This window comes from Vigna radiata, chromosome 7 (genome assembly GCF_000741045.1).
Source record: "Vigna radiata var. radiata cultivar VC1973A chromosome 7, Vradiata_ver6, whole genome shotgun sequence".
NCBI lineage: Eukaryota > Viridiplantae > Streptophyta > Magnoliopsida > Fabales > Fabaceae > Vigna > Vigna radiata.
The window spans coordinates 39,644,135-39,665,576 of record NC_028357.1 but is presented as its reverse complement, the minus strand read 5'-3'; the positions used below and the strand labels follow the sequence as shown (position 1 = coordinate 39,665,576).

The 21,442-nt window shown below is 33.1% G+C and overlaps 2 protein-coding genes across 7 annotated transcripts; one reads left to right on the top strand and one right to left on the bottom strand.

Moving 5' to 3' along the window:
• The first annotated feature begins 1,800 nt into the window (after positions 1 to 1,800).
• LOC106769039 (histone deacetylase 15) lies at positions 1,801 to 13,114 on the top strand. Of its 6 annotated transcripts, none has more exons than XM_014654491.2 (19): positions 1,801 to 1,897; positions 2,083 to 2,109; positions 2,314 to 2,479; positions 2,586 to 2,783; positions 2,957 to 3,068; positions 3,991 to 4,067; positions 5,558 to 5,633; positions 5,751 to 5,815; positions 6,291 to 6,346; positions 6,797 to 6,920; positions 7,023 to 7,148; positions 7,268 to 7,318; positions 7,482 to 7,550; positions 8,072 to 8,180; positions 8,670 to 8,749; positions 8,970 to 9,052; positions 9,132 to 9,177; positions 9,410 to 9,581; positions 9,827 to 10,333. In XM_014654491.2, the coding sequence occupies exons 3-19, from the start codon at positions 2,339 to 2,341 to the stop codon at positions 9,946 to 9,948; spliced, it is 1,707 nt and encodes a 568-aa protein (XP_014509977.1). In that variant the 5' UTR covers positions 1,801 to 1,897; positions 2,083 to 2,109; positions 2,314 to 2,338; the 3' UTR covers positions 9,949 to 10,333. The 6 variants fall into 6 exon arrangements, with proteins under 6 accessions (XP_014509977.1, XP_014509979.1, XP_022639387.1 ...); XM_014654493.2 differs by having other exon boundaries at positions 1,829 to 1,897; positions 2,321 to 2,479; XM_022783666.1 differs by lacking the exon at positions 1,801 to 1,897 and adding an exon at positions 12,776 to 13,114 and having other exon boundaries at positions 1,963 to 2,109; positions 9,827 to 9,961.
• A 6,198-nt stretch (positions 13,115 to 19,312) lies between these two features.
• Positions 19,313 to 20,911, bottom strand: LOC106766855 (transcription factor MYBS1). Its single transcript, XM_014651624.2, has 2 exons — positions 20,265 to 20,911; positions 19,313 to 20,101 (listed from the first exon to the last, which is right to left on the bottom strand). The coding sequence occupies exons 1-2, from the start codon at positions 20,687 to 20,689 to the stop codon at positions 19,639 to 19,641; spliced, it is 888 nt and encodes a 295-aa protein (XP_014507110.1). The 5' UTR covers positions 20,690 to 20,911; the 3' UTR covers positions 19,313 to 19,638.
• Between the last annotated feature and the right edge of the window lie 531 nt (positions 20,912 to 21,442).

Here is a 21,442-nt window from a genome sequence, read left to right as displayed (position 1 = left end):
AGTAAAACACTCTTATATCATTTAAGACGCTTAAGATGTAACCTTCAACATTTCTTATATTTTATCCTAAGTAAAACTTATTTCATTTAAATGTTGTGTTAAAATTCAAAATAATATTTACTCAGACGACATTGTCTTCACAATTCAATTCTTTCAAAATTATCAATTTTAAAGATTTTTAAAACTATTATTTTAATAGTTAAATTAATTAAAAGAATTACAATTACTTCTCTTAATATTACATTACACGACATTCATGTTTTAAATTAAACATTTATAGGTTTTAAAATGGCACCACCTTTTTCCATTTTTTATATAAAATCGTAATCTTAAATATAAAAAATGTGATTACTCGCTCTAAAACTAATAATAAAAAAATATGAATATTAACTAGAAACAAATGGGAAGGTGGTTTTAAACAACTTTATATGGGTTCGACAATTTTTTATTCATTTGATCTTATTTACAAAATCATTAACTTTATTTAGGGTTGGTTTATCCCATACTGGGTTAAAAAAAAATACTGTACTCAAGTGCATTCATTTTATGACAAGTTATAAATTTTATATTCTGATTCAATCCATCTTAGAACAATGGGTTAAGTTAATTCACTCGCTAATTTATATAAAAGTAAAAACAATTTTTTTGTTATTTTTTAATATTTTCATTTGCATGAAAACAATTTTATTATTTTTTGAATATTGAAATTTACAAGATATCAAGGATATTAAGAAATGGAGATAAATACAATAAACTCAAATATAAAAAACATGCATAAAAAAAAATGTTATTAGACTATAATTTGAAGGAGTGAGTCATTAATTTAATATTTTTGTAATAATTATCAATTAAGATGATAAAAAAATCTAGACTCACATATGTCCGACAAATAAAATATGTGACGAATATTTGATACTACGAATATTTATTAAATTCACATTACAGATAATAAATACTCATAGATATAAAATATTTGTAAACAATAAAATAAAAAATTAATTTATATTTTATGAAATTAAATTAAATTTATATTATATTTTTTGTAATTTTATTTTAATAATTTATAAAAATATATATTTTTAAATATTTACGAGCAACACATGTTTTAAAATACTTTTAGATATTTTTTAGACAAAAAGTAAGTGAATTTTTTTTAGTTAGGTAGTGATGAGTAGTATCCGTGCTCCCCTCATATCCGTTGTCATCTAATTACCTTTTTGAAACATTTAGTTAACATTAAAATAAATCAATTAATTAAGTATTACAAACATTATAATCTTTATTTCAAATCTCTTTTGACGACGAAATCTTTGGCTAGATCGAGATTTGATTCGAGAATGAGTTCGAAAGCTACATTATAATCTTTATTTCAAATCTCTTAGATGATATTTTAAATTTAAATAAAATAAATAGAAACAAACAAATTATATAAATTAATGGAAACACACGTGTATTGTATTTTTTTTGATAAAATTAAAAGATTATTACATAATTTTAATTGTTAATTGAGTTAAAAAATATTTACAAAAACTTAAAAGATGAAATAATAAAATAAAATATATTGATAAAAGATAAAATTGGTAAAGAAAGATATAAACTAAAAGAATAGATACGAAATATGGATTAAAAAATTAACAAAACTTTTTAAAATACAAAATAAAATAAAATATATTAATAAAAAATAAAATTATCCAAAAATAAAATTTCAACGGAATAAAACAAAACAATAAAAATTCAAACTAGCAGAAGTTAATGTGACGTGTTTTCTAGTATAAATAAACAGAGACAACAAATATATTTATAACAGTGTTGTTACCTTCTTGCCCTGACCAAATCCTCAAAGAAAGTGAATCTTGGACAGAGGTGGGTTCTTCTCCAAAGTCCAAACCCGTTACTGGTAAGACTTACCGCCCTCTATTTCTATGTGCTCTTCTTCCCTCGGTTTCATTTTTTTTCTCTTAATGATCTTATTTTTTTTATTTTCTTTTTTTTTTTTGATCTTTTTACCCATTTGGATCTCGTTATCAATCCTACCATTTTCACAAACCCCTATTTTTGGGTTCTCCCTCTTTCAATTCATAGTCACTTCCAACCGCTTCCATAGCAAAGGTACTTCTCTCTCTTTTCTTTTTATTTTCTTTTTTCTTTTTATTTTCTCGTTAATTTTTTCCCTTATTTATAGCCCCATTTTCGTAAGAAATAAAAAAAATGTATTTTTTTTAACTAATTTGTCTGTCAAGTTATAGGACCATTGTCTTTGTTGTTGTGTATTTTTTGGTGGTGACTCTGTCTTACTGTAAGGAAATGTGGTAGCTGCTAGGTTTTCGAATAAATTGCAATGGGTGGTGGAGCTCTTGAAACGAATTGTTTAACAAATGGGGAAACTGAGAGCAGTCTTCACAGACAGTTTTCTCCAGCTCCCGCTGCACTCGACAACTCGCTTTCTGATGCCAATGATGCAGTTGCTGACCATGATGTTGTATGTGTCTTTTGTATTGTGTACCCTTATCTTTGTGAAGTTTTTGTTGTTGCTTCTTAGGACAGTCATGTTGTGTTTTATCTGTGACTGACTGTCGTTTGTTTAGCCTGCCAAGAGGGCCAGGCTGCAGAAGGAATTGACCTTTCAGGATATGTATCAAAATGAGGGCGTGTTTGACGAGGACGACGAGGACGACAGTGATTGGGAGCCGTTTCAGTTACACAAGTGTGTGGAATTTGAAATCAAAAAGTGGTGCTGCAGAAACTGTACTATGATTAATTTGGATTGCAATGACTGTTGCTATGTATGTTTACAATTTACCTTTCTGTTGTATTTTATGCCATTCCCTTTGTTATGAGTTTCTTTATGATGTATAGGAATATGTTGGTTTGGTGATAAACTATAAACTAGTCAACCTGTCAATGCTACGGATCACTCTGTTTTGGTGAATAATTTAGTGCTATCTTCTACATGTAGATATGTGGGGAGCACAGGGAGTCTAAAATCCTCAGCCATGGGTTTTTTGCATCTCCTTTAGCTCAAGATGACGATCTGATCGAAGTCCAGGGAGATGTAAAACGACTGAAAGGTGTATATGCGTGCTTGGCTAATAATTCTGTGGTGATTATAATTGAATCCTAATGTTGTTTGTTCTATATGCTGTTTTGGTACTATAGATAATGTTGGTTTGGCAAGTAATCTGGTCGAGCTATTCTTTATCAATTTCAATTAATGGTTTTCTTTATGGCCGGTCATTATAGGTTGTCATAGCCTAGGGTTTATTGTTATTACTTTTGAAACTTCATCTGCTGTCATCATTTATAATCATTTAGCTGTTGCATGTGGACTGGAAAGGGGCGATGTAGGATGGGAAGCTCAGGTGAAATCAACAGGGCTCACAAAAAATATATGATATTAAGAAAAAGCTGAATTAATTAAATATTTGAAAAAAAACCCTTACATGGGATGAAACTATAAATAAAAACATATTGTCGCCCTTAGCTATACTCGGCCCTACGTAATGTGAAGGAAAGGACGCTGAAAGGCATAAAATAAAATTAACATAAGGCACTAATTGAATTTAAAGTCATATAGGCTTTTTTTAGTATTATCGAAGAACAGAATTGTAATTAATCAAAATCTGCACCACAGTTTTCTAGTTTAATTCTTTATCTTTTTATTTTTTTGTAGGTTTTAAAAATAGAGATGTGTGTAGGAAACCCAAAGTCCTAGGGAGCTTGGTGTAGGAGTGGAGTGTCTATGGCAAAAAGAAACTTATACTGGCCTGGGTATCAGTATTATAAACTCAAAATAAGGGTGATATTTCAAACTAGAAGAGTTGTTTCCATAGATTTACCTAATGGCAGGTAGGGGAAGTCTGCCATTCTAATTTTTTAAGTCCATATTTTGATTCTTATGATTTCATTATTTTTATATGGTTGTACGTGTTTTCCCTGTATAATGTGATATTAAGCTCCAAATTTATTTAAGTTTGATCTATATCTTTGTAGATGTTGGCTCGCAGAAACCAGTGCCAAATAGTTCTACAGCGATTGGCTTTGACGAGAGAATGTTGTTGCATGCAGAAGTATGGTTTGGCTTATACTTTCTTTTCCATTTTTACCTCATATCAAAATGGTTGCTATGCTTTATTTGTATCCCACAATCTCATAAGACCGTATGAATTTGTTTACTATCCAATAAAAAAGGCATACAAATTCTTTTATTTTCAACAAACACCAGTGCTGTATGTCTTCTGTTTTCTGAATGTCAAACTGGAATAGAGGATTTTCAGTGCTCACCTACTCTAGGAGTGTTATAGACAGGTGTATTTGTGACAATGCAAACTTATGATAAATGTTGAAGTAAGACATTTTTCTTTCCAATGATCTACTTTAATATTTTGAAATTACTTAGTTCCAGTTAATATGTGTTTTTAATTATGTATGATTTATTATTTGTGTCCTTCTTAATGATGTCTGCTGTTTTCCAATTTAGTTAAAACCTTCAAGTATACTCAAATGTGCTTCCCATATTTCAATTTTTTAAAATTTATATATGATTTGTTTCTAGTAAGTTTTTACATGTTTCAAGATTGCACTTCCATTTCAGTTTAATCATTCTGAATTTCTTCGAAAAATGGTTTTATTTCCATTTCTGTTGAAGTGGTATATTGTACTCATATCTTGATACCTTTAGACGAGGTTCTCCATAAGTCCTTCTAGCAGAGAAAAAAGTGAAATTAACTTCTCAGTTAGCTAAAACTAGTTTGTGCACAAGTTAAAAAAAGTAAAAGTTTAGATAAACTAAATGAGAGAGTTTCTACAAATTAGCTTATAGCTTATGAAGAAGTTAATTTCAAATTTTCCTCTTATTTTTCACTCCTAAAAGAAAATAATGGAGAAGTTCGTCCAAACAAGATCATAAAAAACATTGATTCCAGTGTCTGGATTTATGCTATCAATGTGTTCTATATATGAGTGCGTTATCAATTTCTTATTACGTACACTTTTGTCAGGAAAGGGCATTCCTCCACTTAATTTCTATTTTTTCTTTTGATAATTGGATGAACTGCAAAATCACTTTTGTATATAAGATATTTGGGAACACATTTGGCATGCCACATCTCTCTTCCTAACCTTAGTTCTCTGTCTATTCCTGCCCTCTTCATAATCATCTATTTAGAATTGCAAGGGTTGGTTTATCTATTACAGGCAACACAAAACCATATCTGAACAAGGGTAGGGGAAGCAAGAGGAAAAAAATTTGTGGATAAATATAATCCTATCAGACAATAATTTTTCTTGCTTAATTTTGATTATGCACCCTTGAATGAAGGTTTCATACATCTGATATTTAAACAATTATCTGAAATCTTTATCATGGAACTGTCATACTAAAAGCTATGGTTTACAGAGTACAATACAGCGTGCAATAGTTTCAGCAGAGTAGGATTGTATTTTGGCAACACTATTGTGTGTCTTGTGAATGCAATGATTGCAGCTTGGTTTTTTTACTTAGTAATGCATGCCTGTTTGCATGATGATACTTTATTTGGCGGTTTTTGGGTTATCATAGGTAGATAAGAAATCACCTCCACATCCTGAGAGGCCAGATCGTCTTCAAGCCATTGCTGCTAGTCTTTCTAGAGCTGGTATTTATCTATTCTAAATATTTGCTGCTATTATCCATTTTTCTTGACCATCAATATTTACAGTTTAGTACTCCTGCTGATGTCTATTTATATTTGATAACGTTGTTGATCATGCAGGCATATTTCCTGGAAAATGTTATGCAATTCCTGCTAGGGAAATCACACCAGAAGAACTTATTACGGTAATCGATTTCTATGTAACTGTAAGGAATATGTTCATGGGCACATATAGCATTCCTTCTTTAACAAAGAATATGTAAGATACACTAGGGCTACAAACAAATGCTGTTTAATTAGTAGACATAATTTAATGGTATATGCTTAGCATTGTTTGATAGGGTGTATTAATGGATAAACATTGTATTCAAATATAATACATGGCATATGTCATCCGTGACATGCTTACCGTTCTGTCACCTCATTTTTTTATTTGACACTATTGTTCATCAGTATTAGTTTTCAGTAAGTTCCAGTTCAAAAATAAATATAGAATAACTTGTTATAATAGTTGCCTTTTTTATATTCTCTGATTATGCTAATAGGATAACTTGTTTTTAATTTCTGGCTCCTTTCCCCGCCCTTTCCTTTATCAGTTTGTCTAAGAAGTAACTCTTGCACCCTTAACCAATCTTATCATTTACGATATTGGAATTGAAGGTTCATTCTTTGGAGCATATTGAGTCTGTGGAAGTTACAACTGAATCACTCTCTAGGTGCATTAATCTCTGTTTATCTCTAATGCATATTTTGTTTCTTTATTTTATGCTTTGATGTCGGTGTCATTTTAGAGTGCTAACGCTCTCTATACTCTTGGTTAAATTTATTATCAACTATAAAATCGTGAGTGAGACTCATTAAATAAAAAGTGAGACCTACAGTGTTGTGGTCTCTAATAAATTTCAGCGGATAATTGTATGTTTAAAAGACTTTGTTAGTATTTCTCTCTTTTAATACAACCTGTACTCCAGTTGGTCTTCTTCTTTGGCGATTTTATCCCTATGAAGAAGTCTCCACTATCGTGTAGCAATCCTTGGATCCTGATCATCTAATTGGATAATAAATAATTTATGATTCCGTTCAATTCTTCAGTGTAAAAATGCTTAATGCTTTTTGAACTATGTTGACAGGATTCATTATGATTAATGTCTCTTATGTGATTGCAGTTATTTCACTCCAGACACATATGCCAATCAGCATTCAGCACTTGCTGCTAGGTTAGCTGCTGGGTTATGTGCTGATCTGGCATCTGCAATTGTTTCCGGACGTGCCAAAAATGGATTTGCTTTGGTGGGAATCATTGAGTTGCCTCTGATAACTATCGTCATTAGTTGCAATTGAAGATTGGTACACATTAATTATTAAGTGTATTTTTGTTCTTCTGTAAATCAGGTTAGGCCTCCTGGTCATCATGCTGGTGTAAGACAGGCAATGGGGTTCTGCCTTCACAATAATGCTGCTGTGGCAGCATTGGCTGCTCAAGCTGCAGGGGCTAGGAAAGTGCTAATTTTAGATTGGGTAATGTTGCCACTCGTGCCTTTGTGAAATTATTTGTTTTTCTTAAAGCGTTTTGAATGGGACCTAATTGTTATTAAATTAAGAGTTGATTGAGCTTCATGATTATTAATTTATTGCAGGATGTTCATCATGGAAACGGGACCCAAGAAATCTTTGAACATAACAAATCAGTGAGCTGTTTAATATTAAATGCTGTTTTCTTTTTCCACCTCTTGTGTGGATGAAACGTAGCTATGTGCTACTCTTGCTCTTTTTTTGGATCTTTTAAAGGAACTAAGCGAATAGATTATTTCATGATTTTACTGGTGCTAACTAGGTTTTTCTTACCTGCAGGTCTTGTATATATCATTGCATAGACACGAGGATGGAAAGTTTTATCCTGGTACTGGAGCTGCTGAAGAGGTACTTGACTGCAGACAAATTTTCAAATTAAACTGATGCTGCTGGCCAACTTAGCCAGGTGCTTTTTGGTCTGGCAGTGGGAATATTATTATTTATCTGGTAAAGTTTTTTAATAGTAAACCAAAAGGGATGAAGATAAGTATTGCATTGAGTGATATAACTTGGCTAATCTCGATGACAATTAGAATCTAGACTGGGTATTTTGACTTTGTCCTGCTCCTGCAGATATATATAGATTTGAATTGGTTTTATCGTGTTCAGTGTATTTCCGTTGTAAAATTCTGGAAGATCATCTGGTGAATGTGCTTTTTCTTTAGAAGCTCAATGTTGAAATTATATGGATGTTATTGCTGTGTGCTTTTGATCAAGTGGATCTTTAGTGTGCCTCCATGTTGTTTTGTGAGCTGGTTGCTCCATATTTCCATTTGGGTGTAAAATGCCTATACATCTTTAAAATTCCTCCTATTTTAAATGCATTTGAATTTTGAGAAGTGATTTTAAGTCCTTTTTCATCTTTTCAGATTGGTAGTATGGGCGCTGAAGGGTACTGTGTGAATATTCCATGGAGTCGAGGAGGAGTTGGTGACAATGACTACAATTTTGCATTTCAGCATGTTGTCCTTCCTATAGGTTAGCATATATTGTGGACTACTGGAATTTAATTTGATTTTTGGAAGATTGATTGCTCAATAATTTCAGAACAGTGTCTCCTAGAATATCTTGTGAAATGGTGGACGAAATCAAGTATTAGTTGACCTCGTTTTTATAATCTCAGTAATGCTAATATAATCATAATAATAACTGATGTACTGGAACCTATTTGGTAAGCGTGATATCAGTGTTTGAACTTTTTGTCAGGTTATATGTGATTAATAATACGCTTTTGGTAATTGATCTAATTTTCCTGGCATGCTGCTGTGAAAGATTGATTCTTGCTGTTAGCTGGCAAGGATTTTAAAATTACCAAGGAATGAGAATAATATCTGATTGTGGCATGCATGTATCTTAAGAAGTGACATTGTAGAATATGATATTCTATTCTTCCCAGCCTCCTGGTTGTATCTCTGAAAGTGTGCAATAATCTCTGAAACATTAATAGTGAACTGCATTCTTTTTCAGCTTCTGAGTTTAATCCAGATTTCACCATAGTATCTGCTGGATTTGATGCTGCAAGAGGCGATCCCCTAGGTTGTTGTGACGTAAGAGTTTTACCAACACAATCTTTATCTTTTTAAAAATTTTATGAATTGATTCATTGGATAAAATTACATAAAATTCCTGTATAAAAAACTTTAACCTGTTTTACTATCTGGTCAAGTGTTAAAAACATTCAATATACTTGAATTAAAGTAACCAATTTTGACTATAATAAATCAGTATTTTACGAGGTATATAATGGAACTTTCATCAATGATGCAGATTACTCCCTCTGGCTATGCACACATGACGCATATGTTGAATACCCTCTCGGGTGGAAAATTGCTTGTTATTCTTGAGGGGGGGTATGTAATTCACGCCTTTCATACTTATTTTATTGGACGCTGTTTTGTTTGTATTTGATTTACATTTTCTTTACTGCAGCTATAATCTTCGATCTATATCATCTTCCGCAACTGCAGTAATCAAGGTGAATTCTCATGCCCCTCATTATATGTAGTGATATTCCTGTTTGAGTCGTGTCTCCTCTTTCATTTATTCTATTGCACCCTTCAGGATGAAGGATTTCTTTGGTTGGTCATTTTTTATTTCTATTGTGTGTAGTCAATCTGTTGCATGGTCGTGACATGTGAGATTGATATATCAGAGCTTATGGCTCCTTGATATATTTTTTATTTCTTACTTGGGTTCTACTGAAACAGGTATTACTGGGTGAGAGTCCTGGATGTGAACTGGAAAATAGTTTCCCTTCCAAAGCTGGCCTGCTAACCGTTCTGGAAGTCCTCAAAATTCAGATGAAATTTTGGCTTTCCTTGGGTCCGATTTTTGTGAATTTGGAGTCACAATGGAGGATGTACTGTTTCCAAAAAAAAAGTAAGGAACTGCCTTTGGTTTATTTATTGAATTTGACAACCTTGTTTCTTTTGGATATTGTTTTACTTTTTATATCTTTGGACTAATTGGGAACAGTGATGGGAGATATTTGTGGGGAGGGAGGAGTATCTCATTCTCTGCTCTACTAACATACTGTGCGCTCTGGGAGAGTTTAGAATTTAGTATTTTAGAGAAGCATCAATTCTAAATTGGTGATTATTATTATTATTATCAATGTTTTGTAGGGAAACAGATTAAGAAACGACGCCGACTTGTGGTTCCAATGTGGTGGAGGTGGGGACGAAAAAGTTCATTCTTCTATTTTATGAACGGCCACCTTCATAAGAAATCAAAGTCATTATGTTGAGCTGATGAATTTTGTAAGCACAGGAAATACGTAGTAGTTATCAGCATGTTTGTATATTCTATCTTAATGACATGATTTTTCTTTGATCGTGCAAAGTGCCGAAGGGTGAGAATCGGAGAAGAAAGAGGAGGAGGACAAGTGTAGAGGATTAAATTTCCCAGCTCCTTATTTGAACATTGAATTTTGATAGTTTAGCAAATGGGAAAAATGAGAAATTAACACTTTCTGCTCCAACTAAGAAAACTCATGATAAAACCTGAAACGTGTGGTCTTATCCTTTATTTTCTTGGTCTGTTTTGAATCTTAGAACTTTTGTATGATAGCCAATATTTGCTATGCTTTTCTGTCCTATGTTTGGCGGTAATACAAGTAGAGTTGAAAATCAGATTTCTTTCAACTTGGTTTAATGCTTCATCATGGAGGCCTTATTTTTTTTGTTATTAATATAGCCATCTCAGTGATTCATATGGTCTTGAGAAGCATAACCTTCCCTTTGGACGTTTCATTATTAAACGTTTGAACTGGGTTTAGGCTTGAAAATGCTATGATTGAAATTTTGGGTTGGGACAATGGTAAATCTGGTTGAATTCGTCTCTTGCACCCTCCTATCTCAGGTGCAATGGAAAGGCAAAGGTTCCGGTTGTTGTGGACTAATCTTAATCTTAGGTTGTAAATTGCTTTGGGTCGTTGTGGAGTTGATACTGTTTCTAAACAGCTGACAATGGAAGCAAACAAATTGCTGTCTATCTTGTTTGACACCCATTAGGTGAAGTGAACTTTATTAAGCTGTATATGTGGATCTTGTCCGAAATAATTTGGGGTTCCAGTTCAGGGTTCCTTGTCTAATTTGCATTGAGCAAGAAGATGGAGATAGACTGGAAGTGATAGCAAACATAGACGTAGACATTGCAGGAAACATAAAGCCATTAATTCCTCCAACTCACCTAAAATTCAGATACCTTATGCTTGAGTTATTATGAATTTAAATGTTTATTTTCTTAAAAAGTCAAATATATTCTGCAAAGATTTCAATTTCAAACATTTCTAACTCCAACTTCATATTTTAGGATGGGATGTTCATGTATTTGTCCTTTTTAGGATATTCATTATTTTCAAGTTGAATTGGAGTTGTTTCCGGAAAAGATACTTTAACATTCAAAGTCAAATGTGTTAAATGACAACAAATGTAATAATTAATGAATGTAAAAAATGTATCTTGTATATTGTGTTATTTACACTATGTTAATGGACTTTTTATCTATCTAGGCTTGATTTGTGTAAGTGATTACATTTATTAGTCTTTGGTTAACAATTCTATGTAACTAATTATGCTTTAATCATGATTTTAAATTAATCAATTTAGTTAATGTTTCTCGTGGTCGTGGTTGATATATAGTTGGTATAATCATCATAATGCATGCTCATACCATAAAGGTTGAATACATTTAGGCACGAATGAACGAGATGCTCTTGGACATAAGTAGTACATCTGCCTTAAGACTTGATATATCTATATTGTCTTTAGGCTCTCAGTATGGTGTGAGTATTTGGTGTTGTCATGTGTTTCTTTCTATAGGTATAGTAGCTACCTAACTTTGAAAAACGCATTGATGAAAATGTTTTAATGATGAGGTGTCGGATATGATTAGATGCGAGAGATAAAGAGTTGATAAATTGCACAAAAAACAAGTGATGTTGAGAAGGCAGAGAGTCGTGACTTTGGCAATTAGATTTGAAGAGATCTCAAAGTTGAGATAAGGAGTTGGAATTAAAAAGGTTGCCAACATTTTTTTATAAATAAAAGGCTCATTTGTTTTAGTTAAGTGCCTTGATTATTGAGAACCTCCTTTGTTGTCAATAACTTTAAAAAATATTCAATACTTTAATGTCGACTAGTAACAAGTATGTCTCCTAATAGTTTTAATATAGGTTATGGTGAGGGGACATGTAGTGATAATAGTCGGGCTTTGTCGTCCTTCAATGTGTCATCGTCAAGGGTGTAAGGTCTAGGAGATAAGATTCTATTAAAAAGGTTGCTAAGAACAACCTTTTAAAGGAGGTTATGAGTAGGTAGATCCTTTAGTTAAAAATACTTTTCTAAGTTTAGATGGTTGTCCATCTTGAACTTGTGGTTCAATAATGTATATATGTTTCATAATGAGAAGTTAGAAGATATGATATTGTTTAGGAGGGCCTATGTCATAGACAATGTATGTCATGGTCAAGAAGGGTATAAAGATTGCTTTTTTCATGTGTATATGACATTTTTTATCGAACTTTATATCTTATTATCTTTCGATAAGTTTACCATGTGTGTTCTTTGTTTTCTTAATGTTGCATCAACTAAACTTCATTCGGGGTTGCCTTTAAGCCTTATGTAGAGCTTTTCATTTATTGCCAACACTTGAGTGTTTTCTTCATTTCTACCTTACCTATCCGAGGTCTCTTATTAGTTGGTTATCCTTAGTTAACTAATAGAGTTCTTGCCCATTTCGGATGTACTCTTAGTTGTTTAAGAAATCTAAGAATGAATTTTTTAGGATTGTAGTAAATCATATTGGTTGATCTCACTTTTATGTTAGAATAATAGGCCAAAGTTTCCTTTTTACTATACCAACAAACTTTTTAGATTAAGGAATGACCAAAAGACATCATGTTTGATATTATTCTAGACAAACCCCCTCGCAAACTTCTTGTTAAAAATATTGTTAGTGTTTACTTGTCTTCATAGTCAGTGACTAACTTGCTCAATAAGTTTTAAATTTCTTGTAATTTGGATATTTTTTAGCTAATTTGAAGGTGTTTTTTTTTTCTTTTGTATTTGTAGGTTACATGGCCTAACACAAAGCTAAGTTGGGAAAAAAGACGTGTTCCACAATCTAAGGAACAAGATGGAGTCAGAAGCCAAGAGGGTCGGCCAACATGGTACCCAACTTGAAAGGCCCAGTGATTGACACTCATCGACCTCAAAGTGCTGCAAAGAAAGTCCAACATGCTAAGGGACAGGGTATATGGAAGGATAAGAAGAGACCGATGGTTGAGTTCGATGCCTAGGCTGATAGTTTTAGGAGCAAGGCTAATGGCCTTGATGTATTGTGAAATATGATTTCAACCTAGAACTTAAATTGAACACCTAATGAATGGAATTGAGATGTTTGTGAATACATGAGAATGAAGTAAATGAATTCTAATCTTGACAATTGTAAATACTTTATGTTAAATATCTAGTACACCAACCGTTTGATAAAAAATACCAAAAAAAGTTTTTTGTGTTTCTGTGCTTTTGTGCACTTTGATGTTTAATTGAGTTATGAAATGAAGAAATGTCATGTGTTGCATAAGCCCTTGGGAGAGAACGATATTTATCACTTACTATGTTGCGATCAGTGCATTTGTCGTTGCTTTTGCGACCAACAAGTTTTTGGCGCCGTTGCTAGACTTCCAACACAATGACAATTTGGGCATTTATGACTCTTTTAGACTTTGTTGTGAATTTTGCTTTTGAATGTTGTTTTGTATGCAGTTGACTTTAGTTTTTAACACTTTCCATGATTTAGTTTGAACTTAATGTCTGTCTCGGGATACACCTTAGAGCTTGATGCGATTATTGAAAGTTCTTAGGGATGAGATTTCAGTAGCGGAACTAACCAAATCAAACCAGATGTGCAAATCACTAGGGATAAGATTGTATGTTTGGATTCACTATTTTGGAACTTAAGGCAAGCTTGATGCACTTCTTACATAAAGGGATTGAGTGAGGGTTCATCATACTTAGATAGGTACAACAAGAGAGATTTGTGTTCTAACTTTAGAAAAAGGGAAAGTAGAATTCTTTACAATTGTATGTTTGTTTTGTTTATGTTTCTTTTATGTAGTTTATCTACAAATGTTTATACTTTCCATTGGTTTGGTTTGTGCTTAATGCTTGTTTCAGAGTATGCCTTAGAGTATGATCTATTTTGTGGAAGGTCTTAGGGATGGGGTTTTAGCATCCGAACTAGCTAAATCAACCCAAATATTACAAGTCACTAAGGATTAGATTGCTGTTTAGCCCCCACTGTTCTAGTTCTTAATGCATGTTTTGATACATTCTTAGGCCAAGGGATTGAGTGAGGTGTGTCAAGCTTAAATAGGCGCAATAAAAGGGATTTAAGTGCTTTTACCTTAGAGAAGATGGAAAGTAGTATTAATCACCTTATGAGAATACTAAGTGATTTTGTAACAAAAGAGATTTGAATGAGGTTATTTGGGAAATCTATTTCAATCATTCTACATATTGGAACTATTGTTTGATTGATGTGCTCATTTCTGTAATTTTTTTTCTTCTTTTCCTTATTTCTTTGTTTGTGTTTTTCATTTTTCTATTTATTATTTTTATTTTTATCTTTATGTTTTTCAATTTTAATTTTCAAATCTTTGTTTCCATAAAAATTGGGCTAATTAGTTTGTTCGAGTTTCTTGGTCTTCTTGTGAGTGGTAGGTGTGAAAGTTGATGAAGAAGAATACACAAGGATATGAGGAATTTGAGCAGCAAGTTGGTCCATCCAAAAAAAGTTTGTTTTTTTTTCTCTTTCTATTTTCTTTTTGTGCTTGGTGATAATAAGTTTGACTTGACTGATATGACAAATATGATGTATTTGGTTATGTAACTTTGAGTGAGTTTTGCATGACTTTGAAGGAGAACCATTTGTGTTTGCTTATAAATTGATTTTAGAATAAATAAAGAATGTGTTGTGAATTAATGAAAAATTATGCATGTGGTTTCAAAGATTAAAACCCTCGTGCAAACTTACCTTCATTTTTAAAACCTCAAGCCTTGTTGAATATGATTGACCATTTGACCGTGATGGGAGAGTAAAGTTTCCATGGTCAATAGTGTAATTCAAATGTGGGGGAAGTTATTATTAGAAGGAGAGCATGTGAAACAATTGTGAATTGGTTTGTATATATGTCATCTATAAAAGAACAAGAAAGAGAAAAATAGAAAAAGAAAAAGAGAAAGAAAATATATGAATAAGGTGACTGCAAGTTGGTGTTTTGTTGTTCTAGATTTCAGATAAAAGAGAGTAGAATGATAAAGCTATGAAATTGATGTGATTGCTCTCTTTGCTTGTTCATACTACCTAGATACACCAATTTCTTTCCTTGCCTAGTCCCAACATCAAATAAAGTCCTTGTTGTGTTTGCATGCTTTGATAATTCTTGGTTCTTAAAATGAAAAGCAAAGTCAAATTGTGTGATATTAGAGGTAGATGAGAGAATGACACACCTTTATAAACTAGTTTGCTTGAGTGAAACACCTTTTCAAGTGATGATTGGTTTCTTTGGTTGATCAATGGAAACATCTTTGGATTGTTAATATCTCATAAAGCATGCACATTTATTATTCTAATATTTGCATTGTGAGCACCATAGCTAAGGATTTACAACATTACACATTCTCTTTGGATTGGTGTTGAAAGAAGAGCATTCATTAATGTTATCCTATTTGATTGTGTGAGCTTTCGACTAGGACTAACATGGTAGCCTACAAGGACTAATATATGTCTGCAAAATTCTCCAAGTTAATAAGGTATGAAATAAAGTTTTACATAGGTGAAACCTCTTATTTTATTGATGAAATATCGCGTTAAAACCTTATTGACTAAAAACTCTCCTTAGGAAAAAAAATGCCGAGTTCTAGCTGAAATACAATTTTAAATGGGTTACATCCCAAGTATTAGGTATAAGTTGTCTTGAAAAGGGTTCCAACTTGTAAGTGCCTTTGTCAGCATCTTCAATTACTTGAAAACGTAATTTCCAGTTGGTGGAAAATTTGTCATCACTTTTCTTGGTATTGCTAGCATACGCCATACTAGGTCACTCTTTCTAAAAGTTCTTTGTTATAACTTGGAATGGTACCTTATGGTTGTTCTGTACTTGGTAGTTGTCTAACTGAGCCCTCTCTCGCTTTTCAACTAACAAGTCGAGGTTGGTGTTGAGACAATCTTCATTATGATCCTTGTCATGTTGTTCCAGTTGAAGAGACGATTTTCCAATTTCCATTGGAATCATGGTATCAACATCGTACACTAGGTTGAAAGGTGTCCCTTTTAGTTGAAGATTAGAGAGTGTATTTATATACCCGTAAAACTTCTAATAAATCTTTCGGCCACTTGTTTTTGGTCAAGTCTGTATCTTCTTCAGCTCTACAATATTACCAGTCTCAGATTGTCCATTTGATTAGGGATGTTCAATTATGCTTGTGATTTGTTTGATGTCGAGATTGACGTAGAACTTTGTTAGACCTTTATCTATAAAATGCCTTCCATTATCCGTGATGATAACATGCGATGCTTTTTCACACAAACTTTTGCACCTATTGAGTAGTGGTCGTAGCCAAAGACTCCACTTTGGTCCATTAAGTGAAGTAATCAATGCCAAATAGTAGGAATTTTACTTGGCCTTTTACATAAAAGGCCCAATGATATCCATCCTCCACTTTGCAAATGGTCACAAGGATAATATGTGGTGTAGTTCCTCCTGCTTAATGTGAATGGTGTTGCTAGATAGGGGTGGCAAATCTTTTCTTCCTTAAGGCTCTTAGGAAAATCCCCCACATTGTTTCAATTGGAAGTCTCCATCCTAATTCAAATAGGGTTGCCTTTTGAACTAGGTCTTCTGCTGGCAAAGTTTCTAGTAGACCTGATGGTGGGCTTTAGTGAAGTAATCAACGCCAACTAGTAGGAACTTTACTTGGCCTTTACATAAAGTAAAAGGCTCAATTATATTCATCCTCTACTTTGTAAAAGGTCACAAGGAGAAGATATGATGTAGTTCCTCATGCTTAATGTGAATGGTGTTGTCGTGCTTTTGGCAAGGTATACATTTTTTCAATGTATTTAGCACAATCTGCCTTTATAGTTACCAAAAGTATCTGGCTCTCAACATGCGTGCTATCATAGTTTTTTTTCTTAGAGTGGTATCTGTAAATACCTTCGTGTTATTCTCGTATCATGTATTTGGCTTGCTCCCAAGTAACATATTTTAGCAAGGGTCGGCTATAGTCTCTCCTAATTAACTCATCACCGACCAATGTGTAGTGGACAACTTTCCTTACATATCCTTTGCCTTTTCCCTTAGGGGGACCTCAGTCTACGTAACTGATAAAGTGCACCGTCTAGACCGTTTCATCCTTGTTTACTTGCATGCACTCATCAATTATCTCGGTGGATAGTGACAACAACACCTATTGTAGTAACGACTTGTATTGTCCCTTCTTCTTTTTATGCTTGCAAGCTTGGAGAGCACATCGATTCTTATATTGTCCCATCTATAAATATGTTCTAGTTTCACCTCGATGACAACACCTGATGGCTCCCACTTCCTTAGCCAATATAAGACTAACAATTATAGCTTCATACTAGGCTTGATTATTGGACGTCTTGAAGTTAAAGTGTAACAATTTCTCTGTCAGCACGTCATTCAGTCCTTCTAGAACTATGTCAGTTTATGCTCCCTTAGGATTACAAGAACCATCCACATATAAGGTCCATCATTCTCTCTCTAGCAGAACCCACCCTTTAGCGTCATTATCTTAACTCGTTTATACTTATGGTCGATGTCATGCACATATCTTCTGCAAAAGGGTTCAACCTCATCGTTTTGATCATAGTGTAAAAGCACTTCATGATTTAGGTTCTTGATCTTTAAGCACTCATAGCTCTAACTTCACACTTTGGGTTGGGATGTTTAGATACTCGTCCTCTTGAAGCCGAGTGAGGGTTGTGCCTACAAAAGACACTATAACGCTCAAGTTAACTAAGTGTGTCAGATGACAATAAGTGTAGTAATTAATGAACATAATAAATGTACCGTATGTACTATGCTATTTATACCATGTTTATGAATTTTTTCATCTAAGTGAGCCTAATCCATATAACTAATTACTATGATTAGTCTTTGGTTAGTAAATATGTTAATCATACATTAATCATGATTTTAAATTAGTCAAAGTTTTCTGTGTGCTGGTATTGGTTGGCCAATATATAGTGAGCCTAACCATCATAATATATGTTCATATCATAAGGATCAAATACATTTAAACACGGGTAACCGAAAAATCCTCCTAAGTATATGATACATTTTTAGAGAAGATCAACTCACTTATTTACTTTTATTCACTTTTGACCTGTCAAGGATTTTTTTTTTTAAAAAATTTACTAATTCTTTTTCTTTGTGATATTAGAACTGTTGGCAAAATATTTTTCGTATATTTAGTTAATTATACACAAGGAATTCACTTAGAATAAGTGATAAATTGCATGGTTTTATTAAAAGTTGAAGAGTTGTTTAATGACGATAAAAAGGCAAATCAGATCAATTTGTATACACATGACAATCTCATATCTGTGCATATTTAATAAAACAAATGTCTCCACATTGCCTATTTATTAGACTAGTAATCTACAATTATAAACTGAAAATAAATAAATCAAAGCAAACAAAATTGTGATTTCTCTCCAGCACACTCATCTACGTTTAGATGGAGAGAAAAATAATATGGGAGAGAAGATGTTTTCAGACGTTCAAACTACCTTTTTTTTTGCACCTTTTCTGAAAAAGTCAGAACTATCATAATCCTCACCCTAGAAAAAATCATAACAAACATGAGCTTATCTACGAAGAAAACTTTCACTAAATGAGTTACTCTAACCATACTAGTAACGTCTCTAGCTTTAATAAGATTGTCTTTTATACCAAAATCAATAATAAAGAACAACTAGCACAGCTCTTATAATTGTTTGCAGTAAAATAAGAAAAAAAAAACAGATATGATAAATAAAGATTTCTTTAAACTAATTGATAAGAAGATGATTATATGAAATAATGTAATTTTGCAAATGAAAATAGATAGTATGAATTATTTACAAAGAATTATTGCAAAGAATGTTTGATGAGAGCGAAAGATGGTATAAGGGGTCCATAATAGAATGAATTTTAATAAAATGGTGGTGAGTTTGTAAAATAAATGGTGAAAAAATATTTTTAATATATTGCAAAGATACAAAATGAATGATTTGTAACACTAAAAATAAAAGCCCCAAACTAAAATAAATCTATTTTATTAATACTTAAGTAAATACCGAATTTAGTTAAAATGCATCTCATATCAATGTTGTGAATGGTAAATTTATGAATTTTGGTAGTAATTAGTTTAAAGTGAAACTGAGATGATATATAGTTAAGTCATAGAATTTTTGTAAGGACTGTTCCATTATCATTGATTTTCCTGCGTCTCTCTGCTTTCTCCTTTCCCATTGTTACAAGGAAAAGTCACCCAAAAAGTTGAATGATAAGAAAAGTGCTCAAAAACAAGTATTTCAAGGTTACAGAAATCTGTTTAAAGCATTTGTAGCTCACTGAACAAAGACAAGTTCATTTACTTCAAGTCTTTGCCTTGGTATATGAATTCACTTCCATCAGCATATACACTCCAAGGCAAAATTCTTAGCATTACATCCAGCACCTCACAGGAACAGTGGCAAGATGAACTAACTCTATACTGAGATATAAACTGAGTAGTAGTAAGTAGTACCAATGGAGTAGAATTTGACACAGCATATTTATGACTTTCCACATAAAGGAGCTTAATTCCATACTAAAAAGAGAAAAAGAAACTAACTACAAGTAAGAAAAGAAAAAGGGTTGTCATTGATGCATTGTTGGAGGTGCCATTGGGTAAGCAAGAGGAAGAACATAAGGTGGATGGGGTCCAGGAGGAAGCATGACAGGAGTTCCAACTGCAGATGCCATGTGCCCTGGAGGAGCAGCAACAGGATGTCCAACTGGTGTTCCATACATGCCTAAACCAGGTGCTATATGACCCTGCACTCTGTGCTTCAGTGATTGTCCTACACCCATTGTACTTGAAGAAACTGTGCTGCTATGTTGTCCTGTAATTGGTGCTTGATTACTAGCCACATCTCCATTGTTCACACTAGTTATGTCATGGATACTAGACCTTCTTCTGTCCCTATTCATAGAATTCAACCTTATGAAGTACTTCTGTGCATGGCTTGCCACTTGAGTAGGAGTCCTGGATATCACAAAGTTCCTTGAAATGCTTCTCCAATCTCCTTTTCCAAACTTATCTAGACCAAGTAAAAATAACCTGAAAAGCAAGACATCCAAAAAATCTCTTGATTTGTGTACATCTAGCTCACTGGAGTTAATTTTGCTTGAATTGAATCAGATAGAATTGATATGAGTGAGTGATGTATGGAGTATATTACTATGAGAGTTAAAGAGTTATGGTAAATGTGTTTGGAAAGTACCTGTGCTCCTCCTCAGTCCATGGAATTCCTTTTCTCCTTTCTTGTTCTGATGACCTTGACAAGGCTCCTTTACCAGTGCTGTGAGTGGTGGAGTCATGTCCTAATCCAGAAAAACCAGTAGAATAGTTACAATTTGATCTTTTATCTGAACTTGTGGCCTTGGAAGAGCCATGGAAGTCCTTATTTGAAGAGGTGGTTTCCTCAGAAGTATAGTTGGGGAATGGTATGTGACCTGCCTCTATTGCACTTACATCCTCCACTAGAATCTGGTAATGCTGCTTCACTTCTTCCATGCTTTTGCTGGGAACTGCTGAAGCAATTTTCTCCCATTGCTCATTTGAGGCTTCTTCAATCCAATGCATAGCTATGGCATTCTCAAATGCCTTTTCTTCCTCATAGTTCCAAAGGCTTCCACTTGATGACATGGTTGGATTTGCAATTATGGTTCAGCCTTGGAGGATGAGAATGGTGGAATTGGTAGTAGATGGCTGTGTAAGTCATTCTTTTGGTGTGTGGATTTTGTCTCTATTGAACAAAGTAGCAGAAGGGGTGCGCAGGATAAGGAGAAGAATCATAATGTGTGTATGATAACAAGTAAAGTGGTATCAAACAATCCATTTCAAGAGGACCACACTCTGTAATTGAAGGGATGTGTTATTTGTCATCTTCATTCACATATATTTTTTTCCTTGTTTGCATATTACTGCACAAACAACTCTCTCTCACTGTAACATACTTACAAATATTACAATAATTTTTTATAGGTTTTTTGTTTAGACAGAAATAAAAAAAGAATGTTGAATGATTTTCAATTATCTAAGAAAATACCACAAAAATGGTGTAAATTTTTAATGTTTACTTATACTTTTTTTGAATGAGTATATAGTAGGCCCAATAGAATTTTCCCGCAATACAACCATAATAAAATGGAATCTCGACCATGCCAATGAATAGACATCTGGGCATAAAGACAAGTTCATTAAGGTATGGCTTCTTTTTCCCTTGTTATTCAATCATTTGAGCATAGCTTGTGATTTTTTCAACACGTCTAAATTTTTCTTGTCACTTGTTCCTATTTAATTACGGTTTTGAATTGAATTAACAGTTATTTTGTTTGGTTTATCTGATACCACTGAACATAGTAAAACAATTATAGGAGACAGAAGCATACTTTTCAA